Below are 14,830 nucleotides of genomic sequence, written 5' to 3'. Positions count from 1 at the left end.
TTGGGAAATGCTGATCATGATGCCTTTGAATTCCGTTTCTTTTGTTGGGTTTTGGGAATGACAAGAACACCGACTAGTCATTGACAATTTGCTGTTATGTCTACATACGGCAACTCACGAGCACGACTTACCTTCCACACGTGTTCCTTATAGACAATGTGCCTGCATGTGATGGACAGGCTTCTCCACACGTGTAATTAGCAAAACTTCTTTTAATATTTGTCATTAACAGACAGTCCCAGATGTTTATTAAACAATCCTAAACGAGTTTTAGTAATATGATCTACCACTGGAAAACTACCTCTTATTATACCAGTCACCGACTTCAAAAAAACAAAGAAGGAAGAGAGAGAGAGAGAGAGAGAGAGAGAGAGACTCTTATTATTATTATTATTTGAGAAATGCTTTTACAGATCGAGTAGGATGGATAAGAGGCAAACACTTAGAAATTATTGAGAAATTGCAAACGTGGCATGCAATTAATTTCAACTAGCCATCCAAATTATAGGCATCAGTTGAGATGTACAATGAACTAAATTTCTTTTATTTAGTTATCCAACTCTTGTATGGCTGGTCATTTATTGGACGGTTAAATGAAAAGATTCCAATGGTTTTATTTTAGACAACAATTGTCCATGAATCAGAGGTTAGGAATGTCCAATTAATCTAATTTTTAGGTTGTGAGTTAGAGTAGTGAGTTTCACAACTTGGTTAATTTAATTTAGGTCAACATATGGTGTGTGTATGTGTGTATCATTTTCTGTAAATCTTATTGCGGTGGCCTTTATTTCAAACTAAGTATTATTAAATGCTTCATCATGAGAGAGAATGTTGAAAGGAGTTAGACCTATATATGAGGCCAGGCTCATCTAATAAGGCCCATATAGGGCTTTATTTAAAAAAATAAAAATAAAAATAATTTTTTTTTTAAAAAAAAGAGGCCCATATAGGGCTTCTATCCATTATTTCAATAATATATAGGGGTTTAGACACCCAAGCAACATCTCTCTCTAGCATTGTTTCTCATCTCTTGTACATATTCTCCATGACTGGCCCTTAAGATTGGCACAATGTAACAGATGCAGAAATGTAGCAGAAGTCTAGCTCATGTGCACGTCATTGTAGAATAAGCTTTTTTGGTAGATAGCCGTGGGAGTAGTGCAATTTACTTATTGCATTCAACCCTCCCAATGGGATTGGCCCATCATGAAAGTTGTACGCTACAAAAATCAGGACAATCCAAGCATCACAAGTGCAAGTGATCAATTTGGAGGATTTTGGACAGTTGTTTACTGTTCTCCCATGGTGTGCGCCCCTAATGATTACAGAGGCCTGATTTTTGGATGTCCCATAGTGTGGGGCTCATGTAATGCATAGTGTGGGGCTCATGTAATGCACAGGTTAGATAGCATATACACAACACAGTGGGCCCCATCATAGTGAACAATGAATAGCCATTTAAAAACCTCTAAATTTATCCCGTGCTCTCATCAACAAGCCTATATAGTCACCAGGTTGCGAGGTTATAGAAAACAAGTAACAACCATCCAAATACTTCCAAATTCATAAGGTGGTGACATGATAGTTGGATTAGCCTGATATTCATGGTATCTAATTAACTTTGATTATGGGATGAAGGTGGTGGACAAGTTGGATGCCATACACACACTTGGGTGGGCCCTACGTTCAGCACTTGCAGAGGAATCGGCCTCATACGATACTGTCAATCTAGGGAATAGATGGCATTTGCAATCACACGTTTTGAGAATCAAGGGAAGTGGGCCACCCATCTCTTACTGAAGCTGGTCCTATCTTGACGTCAGAGATACTTTTTTACCAGCTTGGTTTTCTTGTTTTTATGCATGCGTCTATGTGGATTTGGGACCCTCCTCCATCTATAGATTATGACAGTGTTTCACAGGAGCGGTGAAGCGGGAAAAACCAAGGAGAGGAGCTGGGCCATCTTTTTCCTCACTTTTTTTAGCAGACATACATTAGCCTTTTGCTGACTTCCTCACGTGCAGCCCTTTTCACCGCTTCGAGTACTGGCAGCATAGGCCTCGTGAGCACCCAGAATTGTGCTCCATGGGATGTTGGGACACGTGGACGGTGATGGGAACTGTTCATAAGGTGGGCCTCCATCATGGACACCCCATTAGCCAACAATCACCCCACCCAATTGATCATGACCTTCCAAAAAACAAAACAAAAAACAAAAGGCAACAGTTCACGTTGATCAGGAAAAGGTCCATTTATTGAATGGTCATGGACATTGAAATGTGACAGGTCGTGATTGCTTATGTTTGTGGCGCAGATCATCAGGAGTACAATTCTGTATGGTCCTGAGTTATATCACATGAGCTCTCTATCAGTAAGCTTTTATCTAGGGTTGTAGACCATGGAAAGCTGCGGTTTGTTATTAATGAACTTTTGTCTTACCGTTTGGAAGTTTCAGGTAATGGGGGAACCAGATTTCAGTAATAGTTCATCACCATTTTCAAAAAGATGATGACTTATTGCATGTGGCGCTCATGTACGGGAATCCTGACCATCAGAATGGTGGGAAATAACATTGGCCATACAATCTTAATCATCTAACTTCTCCCGCCCACTGAATCCAAAACCAATGACAGATTTTCAATCATCCATGTGATGCCCATCAATAACTTATAAGGAATCCCATTAAAATCAAGAAATATAGGACGGCCTGCCATCCATCTGCATCAGGATGAATGGAGTTTTCAAAAAATAAAATAAAAATTAAAAAAATAAATTAGAAAAAGGTTTTTAAATTTTACAAGACGCAGCTTCGGTGGATCCCTGATTGTGGGGCCTGCCTTGATGTATATGCCTTACATCCATGCCGCCCATCGGTTTTGACAGCTCAAATTTTTAGTGTGAACCAAAAAATGAAGCAGATTCAAATCACAGTGGACCACACTACAGGAAACAGTGGTGATTAACCATTAAAAACTTTGTGGGTCATTTTGGATCAAGTGCAATCCCTTTCATCCAGGTTTTTGTGACCTTACCAATAGGTTAGATGGAAAATATGCATTCCAGTGGCCACCAAGAATTTTTTAAATGACCACTGTTTCTTGTGGTGTGGTCCACCAGATATTCGGATCTGCTTCATTTTTGGAATCATGCTTTAAAACGAGCTATCAAAATGGATGGACCGTATGGTTGTAAGGAACATACATCATGGTGGGCCCCACAGTCAGGGATCCATTCAAGCCATGTCTAATTTGACTTATCTATCTCAATGTGCCCCATGATTTATATGGTCCAGATTGCTGTTGATGTATGACAACGGGCAGTGTAGATGAATCACCACCATTTGAAAATGGTTGTGAACAATCACGGCAGCCTTGTCCGGGTCATGGAGGCAACATATAAGTGTAAGAGAAGTTGCATTTAAACATAGATTTGCAGCATGGCACTTGCTTCTACCAACCTCCCCGGCTTCATAGTCCATAATGCAATACCGTCCAGTGAACATTACTACCATCATCAGGGCCATGGAAGCTTCTTGATCGAGAACAACGTCAGCGATGGGACCCATCACCCGCATCTCGACGGTTTGGGCTGGTCGGATTTTCACGGTTACTTGGGTCATTCTAATTCAATCATGTCGGTGCATTTAGGATCATCTGAATCGATGGATGGGAGGCCGAATATGTCTGTGCAGGGAACAAAGAAGAGGAGAAGAAGGCCGAAGATTTGTAAGGACAAGGAAGAAGCAGAGACACAAAGGATGGCACACATTTTCATTGAGCGGAACCGCCGGAAACTGATGAACGAGCACCTTGCCGTGTTGCGGTCCATGATGCCGGATTATTATCTACAGAGGGTTAGCCACCTTATGTTATTGTCCCTTTTTTTTTCTCCTCCTCCTTCTTTTTCCAATTTCTTAGAGTGAATTACAAAGATAATACATATTTTCAATAGGCTTCTCATATGTACGATTCTATACACTTGGGTCTCATGGTTCAGTAATCTAGATCTTTGATCTGATTGGCCCGGCATAGATGGGAATGCCTAGTCGTAACACAATGATCAGTTGTCAACAAATGGATACCTACATAAAATGCATACAAATGGTCCATATTCAATGGATGACAGGGCAAAGATATAAACAGTCAGTATCTTCGAATATGAGTAGTTCTCCATCCACAGCAAAGCCCATCAAGATCAATGGTTTACAAGTTTGGATTACTAATTATTGATTGCACACTTGCAGGATTGTACACTATAGAAAAAAAAAAAAGCCATATAAATTTGTTGAGGCCAAGGAACCTGTAATTCTTCCGTTTCAAATACTCCCAAAATGCTCAAAAGATCCTATTTTAGAAGGATTTGAATGCTAGAAAAAAAAAAAAACATTTTAATTATTGTTAGAGCTAATTAAGTTTTAAATGATTTTCTATACAAGTATAAATTATACATTTTTCATTTTAAACTATAAAGCGAGCTCCATGAGCATATATAGTACAATAACACAGGTAAAACAGTACACCAAAAAATGGAATCTTTTGATAGGTTTTCGCCTTTCTCTCTCTCTTCAATGATTTTCCAGCTCATGCTAAAAAAACTACCGTTATAAAAATTATACGGATAACATATTTTCTTTTCTTCTTTGTTATTTATTATTACATCATTGCAGGGCGACCAAGCTTCCATTGTTGGAGGTGCCATCAATTTTGTGAAGGAACTCGAGCAACTCCTCCAATCACTCGAAGCTCAAAAACGAATACTACAACGACAAAGAGGCCGGAAAGAAGTATCACACAACAACAACAATGACAGCGACAGCAACAACGATTATCATCCTAAGCCTCCATTTGAGGAATTCTCTAAATACCCTCAGTACTCACGGTCTCAACTCCCTGGTGATCAACAATTAGAGAATGGATCCGCTGTGGCCGATATAGAGGTCACGATGATCAACGCCTGTGCAAATCTTAGAATCCTTTCTAAGAGGAGGCCCAAACAGTTTACGAAGATTATCATTGGATTTCAAGCCCTCCATCTTACCATCCTTCACCTTAATGTCACCACCGTAGATCCGTTCATCTTCTACTCAATCAGTGCAAAGGTAGGCCTTCTTGAATTATGGATTCGTTTGCTTAATTCTTGATAATTAAGTTGAAGAGAGAGGGATTACCTTCCACGGTTCCACCATACATGGGGACCCATACTCGATGATTGGAACCGTTCATCTGAGGAACACTACGCGACTGTGAAGTTGTCATGCTGACTGTGGGCCCTCCACGGTGAGACCCACCAGATGGGAAACGGATTGGCTACTCCCCCCGCCACTAGCCAATGGCTGATGGTCTGTGCTCTGTGGGGCTCATTATGATGTATGTGTTTCATCCATGCCGTCCATCTATTTTTAAAGATCATTTTATGGTATGAGACCAAAAAACCGATATATAACAATCTCAAGTTGACCACATTACAGGAAACAGTGTTGAATGAGAGTCGACCATTAAAAACCTTTTGGAGGCTATAAAAGTTTTGGATCAAGCTGATATTTGTTTTTTCCCTTCATCCGGGCCTGTATGACCTAATCAACAGATTGGATGTCAAATAAATAATACAGTAGGCCTTAGGAGGATTTTAATGGTGGATATCCAATCAATATTGTTGTCCTGTTGTGTGATCCACCTGAGATTTATATCCCTCTCAAATGATCAGCAAAAATGGATGAAACACATACATCATGGTGGGGCCCGCATAGCACCGACCACCAGCCACGGGGCTGGTGGCAGGGGGAGTAGCTAATCCGTTTCCCACCAGATGAGTGGTTACGATCGCGAAGGTGGGCCCATGTGTGGTGGTGTGGAGGAGTACAATGGTAGGTGGTCTCGTGTACTACCGAAAGGTACTCCTGGGACAACGTGGTGACAAGTCTCTCGATGCGTTGCTTTCGGACTCGGACTCGGACTGTAGTCATCTGTTTAGCAGATTTCGGACTCGGACTGCGCACTGTAGCACACAGCACCCAAGTCCGTGCTGTTTGGTACTGGAAAACCACTGTGGGCCCCACCATGATGTATGTGTTTTATCTGCCCTGCCCATCCATTTTGCCCCCTCATCGTAGGGAATGATCCCATAAATTAGGTAGATCCAAATCTAAGATGAACCACACCACAGGAAACAGTGGTGATTGAACACACATCATTAAAAACTTGCTAGGGCCGACTGTAACGTTTATTTGCACATCCGACCTGTTAACAAACGAGACCATCCAAATCTCGAGTGGACCACACCATAGGAATGATTGAACATCCACCATTAAAAACTCTTTGAGGTCTACAAAAGTTCTGAATCAAGTTGAAATGTGTATTTTTACTGTTAGGGGCGGTTTGTATAATCGATTGTCATAGTAATACAGTATAAATCTCACATCATTACTTTTTTCTTTTTTGATTGGATATCGTTTACTATCAAATTGATAATCCTTTGGAATCACCCTTCGATACAGATGGGCCAAAAGTGTCTTGATGTATGGCCCATCATAATGTATACGTTATATCCACACAGTTCATCCATTTTGTATGATCATTTAATGAGACAGGTCTAAAGAATACATGGATACACCATAGCTAGCAAGGGGATTTAATGCCTACCGTTAGAAACTTCTTGTGGTCATAGAGGTGTTGGATCAAGCTCATTTTTCGGGACACACCTTAAGATGATTTGGTAAAATGGATGAAAGTTGTGGATATAATAAATTAACGAAATTACATTTGAATGTAAGTTAGCAAAATTACCTTACATGTGAAAACTGAAGGAAGATACCAAACTAGTAATGCATACCTTCCTCATTTGTTTTCCTTAGGACTACCAAGGTAATAATAATCTTTACTTTTTCACCACAGTTTATAATATATTATTGTTGGAATCACTAACCTAAACATACTCTTATCTAAATCTATGTGACCTAATAAATATGTTAGATGTGCAAATAAAAATTAAAGTTGGTCCTAGAAAGTTTTTAATGACGTTGGTGTGACCCATTTGAGATTTGAATCTGCCTAATTTTTAGGCTTATGCCCTAAAATGCCAAGGGCAAAATGGATGGACCGTGTGGACATGGACATAACGCGTACATCATGGGGCGCCCCCTCCACCGTACAGCACCGACATCGGTGCAATGTGCTACAGTACAATCCGAGACCCGTTCCAATGTAGTAGTTTTAAAACTTGCTTTTCTTTTTTTGAGAGGGCTTCCTCCCAGCCACATACACTTGGCATGTAGCTTAAATCCAAACTGCCTACATGGGAGGATCCGTCTTGAAGGCCCCATAATGGACTGTTAGTGGTCTTTTAATGGGCATAAGCTACTGTAAGAATAAAAAATAAAAACAATGTACTATTACACGGTCCAAATTCAAAAGTAAAATGCTCAACAATCCGACGTCAGGATAAGCCAAGAGCATCTGATTATTGCACACATGAGTCACGGTTCATCCATTGTGGGGGCCATGATGCGGACAGCCTGGATGGATGTACATTGATACCATCTGATTCACAATGCTCTGCAAGATAGTACAAGTCGTGTACTTGAAGGTTGTTTTGATAATTTTTCCAGTGTCCTCTCTGTAGTAATAAATGGGAAATTGGGAGTGGATGTGAAATCCATCTGTCCTCAGGTGAGAACCATTATGTTAACGGTACATACAAAATATCATCTTGATAAAACCAATAAGCCTTCATCAATGGGAACAGTGTAAACTTGCTCTTAAAGACTCTAAGTTCAAGCTGTGGGCCCACTTGATTTGCGGATCAGACTAATTTTTATAAATTCACTTCATCGTTGTGAGTCAAATCTGATGAACGGGGTAGATGAAAGATACACACCATAGTGGCCCACACGCAAACCTATGGTTGGCGTCCCATCTCCATGGTCCCTGGTGTTCTCAGATGATTTTTGTTCCTGGGCCTAGCAATGAGATCAACATGTGGTCCCAAAGATCTTGATTGTTGTACGACCTGCGTAAAACAGGTGTTGTATAGAGGATTCCGCTCCTGGGCCACTGGCTGCTTTGCTGGCCCCATCCACAACCTTACACGTAGCACATGTGTGAAGGTGGAAAGTGTGTGGGACATCTGACCAGTGCTTAAGGTTTGCCCACCATGCCACGATTCACAAAAATCAGGCTTGTCACTCATCAGGTGTGCTATCCGATATATCAAAAGAAGAGGCAGTACTTGCCGAACAGTCCGGATCAACATACACGTGTCACCCTCCTGATGAACAGACCGCCCCGATCCTTGTCTACGGTTATCTTCATGGTGGGGGCCACCTTATGCACAAGTCAGTCGACACACTTGCCAGGTTGGCACGAGTGTTGCAAGTAAACGTGCATGCGGGGAGGGGTGCGTGTGGAGCCGGCAAGCCACACACCTATGCTTTAATGGGCCGGGCCAGCGAAACATAAAGGCACAGCCCAAAGCTGGTTTGTTCTTGACGGGCTCTGGGAACTCAGGCCACTGGCTTTTAAGCTCCGATTCTCTACTTATCTTGTTTTGAATTTGAAACATTCCCATTGCAGGTGGAGGAAGGGTGCCACCTGAAATCGGTAGATGACATAGCGGGTGCAGTTCACCACATGCTCACAATAGTAGAAGAGGAAGACACTGTATGCTGAGAAGAAGAGGTATTGACAAGAATGCCCACGGGACTTGCCAAGAACTATCAAATTGCCCCCGAGACTATGAGGCTTTGGACAGGGATTCTACCTTTGATTTTTGCTAACTTTGTACAGCTCTATATTGCTTACTAAGTTTTAACGGATTTTTGTTGGATAGTCGTGAAATGCTTGAAGAGGACTTACATGATATTCTACCAAATTTTGGTGGATCGTATGTGTGGACCCCACCGATCACTTGGTATATATGCGCCTGAATCCAACCATCTGAATTGCGTCCCTACTGCAGATCAAATGTAATGCAGAGGCCAACACACCGATCAGATGGTCCTAACCGCCTGATCGATGGACATTAATCACTCATCTGATCAAACCACATATTTGAAAGGATTGCACTGATTGATTTATGTCTCCGTGACTCAGACCCACTCGTCGAATCTCGAGCACAGTCGTGACTCGATCGGGGTCCTTTATAACCTTTGCTTGCAATAGCAAGCAGGCTTAAAAAAAAAGGAAGCTAACGCTGACGTATCACATGTCCAAATACAGAGACCCCTCATGGAACAGGTAACTTATAATGTGCATGAATTTAATGCTTATATCATATACATCACTCCTTGGCTTGATCCCAAAAATTACTCCGATTCAACGCTCAGGTGGGCCACCATACAAACCTCTAATTCATGTGGTATGACCTGTTTGACTTTTGGAATATTGTGATTTTTAGGTAATTTTCTCATCCTGATCAGGCACATCAGATGAATGGATTAGATGACAATACAAAAACCAGTGTTAGCCCAACTCAAAACTAACAGTGGCTGTCCCATCCCAATTTCTTCCTCGGGTATAGCCTACCTGAGCTGTGGATGGTAATGATGTTTGGATTCCAATGTGAACATGAGGCAGCCTACCCGACCTGTGGATGGTCATGATTTTTTGGTTCTCATGCAAACATGAAGTGGCCTACCTGATGGATGGGGTGGATCTCACGGAAGTTCCACCCATGTGACTGTAGGTCCACAAGGCACCTGGCGCAGAGGTACGCTTCAACGGCCTATGGAAAAGGTTGCTAGTCCAAACTCCAGACACTGCATTGAATATGGAACATTGGCGGTTATGGCTGGCAAAAGAGCCAAGCCTGGGACGGGCAAAATTAATATTTTAAATGGCCCACCTACATAGGACCTGCCTGATGAGCAGCCCGCATTTCTCATGGGTATACCAAGTTTGTAGGGTGTTTGTGTTTGGAATCGGCTTATGAGACCGGAATCCTCTGCAACACTTGTTCCCTGGGGACCACTTTGTTTTTTTATGACATCACTCCGCTAACCAGGCGATATTTCTCATGTTTACGCTGCTTTCCAAACATCAGCCAGATACAAAACTCAAGTGGGCCACACCACATCTAACCAAAATCACACCTAAAACCTCTAAGTTCACATGTTGCAGCCCGCTTGAATATTGGATTAGAATGAGTTTTCAAGTGGATGTTCACCCTCGATAGGCTCACCTAATGAATGGATTGGATGGAATATTTTTAAATAATAATAATAAATAAATAAATGGTGCACAGACACAACCTATGACTGTCGTTAACCTAAACTGTAAATGTCACACATGCACAACACAAGACAAGTCGCTTGGAAACTCGGTCCCTGGGTTGACTCGATTCCGACTCAGTGCTCAACTTGATTAATGATTCGTGACAAAGTAATTACATGCAGGAAAGCGTGCTTTACCAGCACGCTAAGTTAGCTGACCGAATCTGTATTTTATATAAGAATAAATCCTAAATATTTTAAATATTACATGTTAGCAACGTCCAGAAAAAAAAAAAAAACTTTTAAAAGACTTCGGGGAGGATCACTTTTTTATTTTATTTTTTAACTTTTTACAAACGCACTGACACCCCCACAGACACCCATGTACTCGTATCATAGTGGGATTGCACTGCATTAAGTACTCAAACCCATCACCTCTTCTGAAACTCTTCTGAGTCTACCAACTGACCCTGAGATCGATCACTTATTTAGAATAATCAGACTAAAATGCTCCCTTGGATTCATAAATATTACAAAGTGGAGTCTATCAAATAAATGTTTCAAAGCGAGGATTGAACTGACGTAGTTCCTTCACTCAATGTTAACTGTCCATTTTCCTTGCTATTGATGGGATGCTTAGCGTAGTAGATTTGTTGTACTGAAACCATGTAATAGATAACTACACAGCAACTATAGGAGTTTTGTGCTCATTGCATGTATCATGCCTGGATAAAGGAGGGTTGGCCCAGGTTGGCAGCAGACAATATAGCATCCTGAGCCTCTGCTTGTTGCAATCTAATTGGGTCATATCATGGCACACTGCATTTAATATAGTAACATTAGTGATGACATTGACCAATTAGGATGGAATAAATTGGGATTTCCCTGCTTGTGGATCGGTGTAGCCTAAAGAGGATCCATGTAGCTTACCCCAATTAGTTAGGAGACAAAGGGCCATCCTGCCTAATACACTTGGGTGGAGCTGTAAGCTCACCAAACACAATTTCACGGTACACTCAAACGGTGCCTCATATATATATATATATATATATATATATATATATATATATAAAGAGAGAGAGAGAGAGAGAGAGAGAGAGAGAGAGAGAGAGAGAGAGAGGACACTGACAATTAAGAAACGCGTCTACACATCTAGTAAAAATGGCTTCATGATCATCCAAACCGTGAATTTACTAGTTTGCATTCCAAAAAAATGTGCAAAGAGAAAGAGAAGTAAAACTCATTGAAGCCCAAGAATTCAAATACCATGCAATCACAAAAGCCATGCCAAAGAGACCAAAATTAAAAGAGATCGGAGGGAGCCCTTACCTTGCATTGTAGAAGAGAATTTCCTCACTCCAAAAGCCATTATATAAGAACACAAGTCCCACTGATTCAGTATCTCTCTCCCATTTGAATATCACAAGCTCTCTTGATTACACTTCTACTTACAGAAGGACTGTTATTTTGTTAAGATCAGCTTCATATGGGAATGGCTGCAACCCTTCCTCTTCCATGCCAATTGAACAAAAGCCTCCCACTTGAGTAGGATCTTTTCATTGCAAGGGGAGTCATGACTGAATGCAACACCCTTCTTCTATAATTAAACTTGATGTGTTCTCCCCATAACCGTTTCAACTGTCGGAGATGAGCGGGAAATGGCGGATCCTTTGCCTGAAAACCGTCCTCCGCGTTTGTGCGTAACAGGTCACCGATGGAAACGTGACCTTGATTCAGTGAGTCCATTGAAAATGATCTCCTAATCTGTAGAATTTCCTCATCTCCAATCTCAATTATGGCGTCTCTCTTTTCCAAGCATCCCAAATCGCTGAGAGCTCGGAGAGGGGTCTTTGAGATTGCACCTTCTGACAAGCTAAGCTCTTCTCCACCCCTATGTAAATCTTCGACAGCCACAACCATGTCATTGCTGTGCCGGCTTTCTGTCAGAGGCCCATTATCGGGAAGGCTTTCTGGCACCGGCGGTGGAAATTGAGGCGGCGGAGGACTGGTAGAGACAATACTCGCACGACACAGAGGGCAATTCGAGTGAGATTTCAACCATGTATCGATGCAGTGGAGGTGGAAAGCATGGCTACACTTGGGTAGAAGCTTCAGCCGCTCGTCTTCTTGAAACTCGTTCAGACACACCGAACAATCTGTCCCCTCAATCAACCCATCTCCCTTCTTGTATTTACAAATGGTGATGGACTTGATAATGGTCTCTTCTAGGCCAACCGTCATGATATGCCACGGCTCGTAGTGCTGTGGAGGGTTTTCAATCTCATCGAATTCTTCAACTGGGTTGCTTTGCGATCTCCTCCTCAGCCAGTCGAAATTCACGCAATACTTGGAAATGAGCGTATAGTAGATGATGAGAAGGAAGGCACTTGCCAAAATTCCGATGATGGCGATCACGAGAGGAGAGAAATTTGCATGGGAATCTTCTTCGCTCGGGAATCCAAATGGCGGGGGAGGAGGGAAGACGATGTAGCACCATTGGGGGCAATATGGAGTACAAAAGCCTTGCGAGCAGTCCTTGTTAATTTCATAAGGTACCCATGTCTGTCGGTTATCAAAGGAAGCCATGGCCAATCAAAACCGTCGTTCAGGACTAATCCCGCTTCTGATATAACATAATCTTCAAGTGAACAACTTCATAGAAATTAAGTAAATGACCCGTCGAACATGTAGAATATAATTAGATGAATGTAATCTTTGTCGGGCATCTAAAGAATGGATGGAGTAAATTGTACCTGAAACATGTATTGGGATTCGATGCCGGATGCTTGACTCCTGAATTTCTGCATAGATTCTCTAAGTTTTGGGTCTTTTAACACATGATTAGGCACATGGAATTAATTGTCATTTTTTCATGTTTTCATTTTTGGGAAGTGTGAGATGCAAAGCAGGGGAGAAACATGAGATGTGTGTGTGAGGGGTAAGAGTTCTTTCTTTGAGGTTGGTTTGAAGTGGGGAATGTGCATGAGATGAATGAGGAAGACAGAAAGCACTTTGATGAAAAGCAAAGCAAGAGAAGAGTTTTGGGTTTTCTTTTAATTTTCTTTTATTTGTATTATTTCTCTTTCATTTGTTGATGATTTGTTGACAATAGGAGCTGACGTTTGGGTTAAATTAAAGTAATCGGTGGAGTTTTGTTTATTACTGATGCTTAGTTGCTGTTTTTTAATGGAGAAGAACTTTGATACTCTAGTAGGGTGGGATTATTCATGCTCCATTGTTCGGAATTTTCATATGTTACTCACATGTGATTTGAATTAACTGTTCAAATCGAGGGTCTTACTTTAGATGGGTCACAGACCACAGTGGAGAATGAATCTAGTTCCTAACTCATTGATTGGTGTATGTTTAACCAACGGTAAATCTGAAAGTAGTTATCGGTTTGAATTCATGATAAATATGTGCATGAGTAGAAACTTCTGATGGTTCAGTCACTTTAAAATTTTGGGTTATGACCTATCTAAAGTGTTTTAACTATTTTAACAGTGTAGATTGAGTTATTTTTATTGGAATATGTCTAATTTCTGACTGCACAAGTGTTCACATTTTTTTTTCTTCATTGTTCTATACCAGACTACAGATAGCGATGGTCACAGTTATCCGTTTAGCATAAGCTTTTTGAAGTGGCTCCTATAGCGTAGAGTCTACAACATGGACAGTTCCGATCATTGGACAATCCCCACGAGTGGGCAGTCAATCTAGATAGCCAATTCATTTGCCAACTTTTGATAACCTGCCTAGATAATCAAATAGATGAGGCAATCTTAACCATCTGATTAATGGACAGCCAAAATCATTTAGATAAAAATAGAAGATTGGAGATAATTGATTACCGGTGCATTCAACGAGCTCAGGAGTAACACGAGAGTAAAAGAAAGTAGACTCAAATAGTTTAGTAATGTACAAGTGAGATTAAAAAAAACTATATCAGGTTGGAGTATTAAGTCGGTTCAAGTTAAAAGGTTCTAAAATGACAAAAGGAATGTAATATAGGAATTTTCTACCCACTCAGCTCCTAGCTTGTTTGGATTTGAGTTGGGGTACATCAGCCCAACTTACCTAAATCAATAATGAATTTGGAGGTGACTAATGGTTCAGACCTTCCTTTTTTTTTTGGGTTAGCTTGTTAGTACATACCTATGTCAGTACACACACTCCATGTTAGCCACCCCTACTAGGGATCGATACCAAGACCTCAAGTGTATTAATACAAATGAGTCTAAGTTGATTGGGACAAGTCAACAATCCATGGAAGTGTCCGGGAGGATTTGGGTGGCGTTAACAAGAAAGGATCTCATGACTACATCACCAGTACTTTCTGCTATTAGAAAAGGCCTGTAAACTCACCATGATGTATGTGTTTTATCCTGCCTGTCCATCTATTTTGTCAATTCATTATGGGGCATGATCCGAATTTCAAATGTACGCGTTTGAACCATTAAAAACTTGATAAGGCCCACTATCATGTTTATTTACCATCCAATTATTGATTAGGTCACATACTTAGATAAAGGGAAAATACATAAAATTAGCTTGATCCTAAACTTTTATAGCCCTCGGGAAGTTTTTAGTAGTGAGCATTCAATCACCATTATTTCCCATGTTGTG

General features: G+C 41.0%; 2 protein-coding genes across 3 annotated transcripts; one reads left to right on the top strand and one right to left on the bottom strand.

Moving 5' to 3' along the window:
• Positions 1-3,218: 3,218 nt before the first annotated feature.
• On the top strand, positions 3,219-8,853 carry LOC131248037 (transcription factor bHLH71-like). The gene is made up of 3 exons (XM_058248076.1): positions 3,219-3,853; positions 4,667-5,098; positions 8,568-8,853. The coding sequence occupies exons 1-3, from the start codon at positions 3,437-3,439 to the stop codon at positions 8,661-8,663; spliced, it is 945 nt and encodes a 314-aa protein (XP_058104059.1). The 5' UTR covers positions 3,219-3,436; the 3' UTR covers positions 8,664-8,853.
• Positions 8,854-11,323: 2,470 nt separating this feature from the next.
• On the bottom strand, positions 11,324-13,258 carry LOC131248035 (RING-H2 finger protein ATL52-like). 2 transcript variants are annotated; one of them, XM_058248074.1, is made up of 2 exons: positions 12,958-13,258; positions 11,324-12,766 (listed from the first exon to the last, which is right to left on the bottom strand). In XM_058248074.1, the coding sequence occupies exons 1-2, from the start codon at positions 13,009-13,011 to the stop codon at positions 11,687-11,689; spliced, it is 1,134 nt and encodes a 377-aa protein (XP_058104057.1). In that variant the 5' UTR covers positions 13,012-13,258; the 3' UTR covers positions 11,324-11,686. The 2 variants fall into 2 exon arrangements, with proteins under 2 accessions (XP_058104057.1, XP_058104058.1); XM_058248075.1 differs by having other exon boundaries at positions 11,324-12,827; positions 12,958-13,257.
• Between the last annotated feature and the right edge of the window lie 1,572 nt (positions 13,259-14,830).

The sequence above is a fragment of the Magnolia sinica genome, chromosome 6 (assembly GCF_029962835.1).
Source record: "Magnolia sinica isolate HGM2019 chromosome 6, MsV1, whole genome shotgun sequence".
Lineage (NCBI taxonomy): Eukaryota > Viridiplantae > Streptophyta > Magnoliopsida > Magnoliales > Magnoliaceae > Magnolia > Magnolia sinica.
This window is presented reverse-complemented; position numbering and strand designations above follow the sequence as displayed.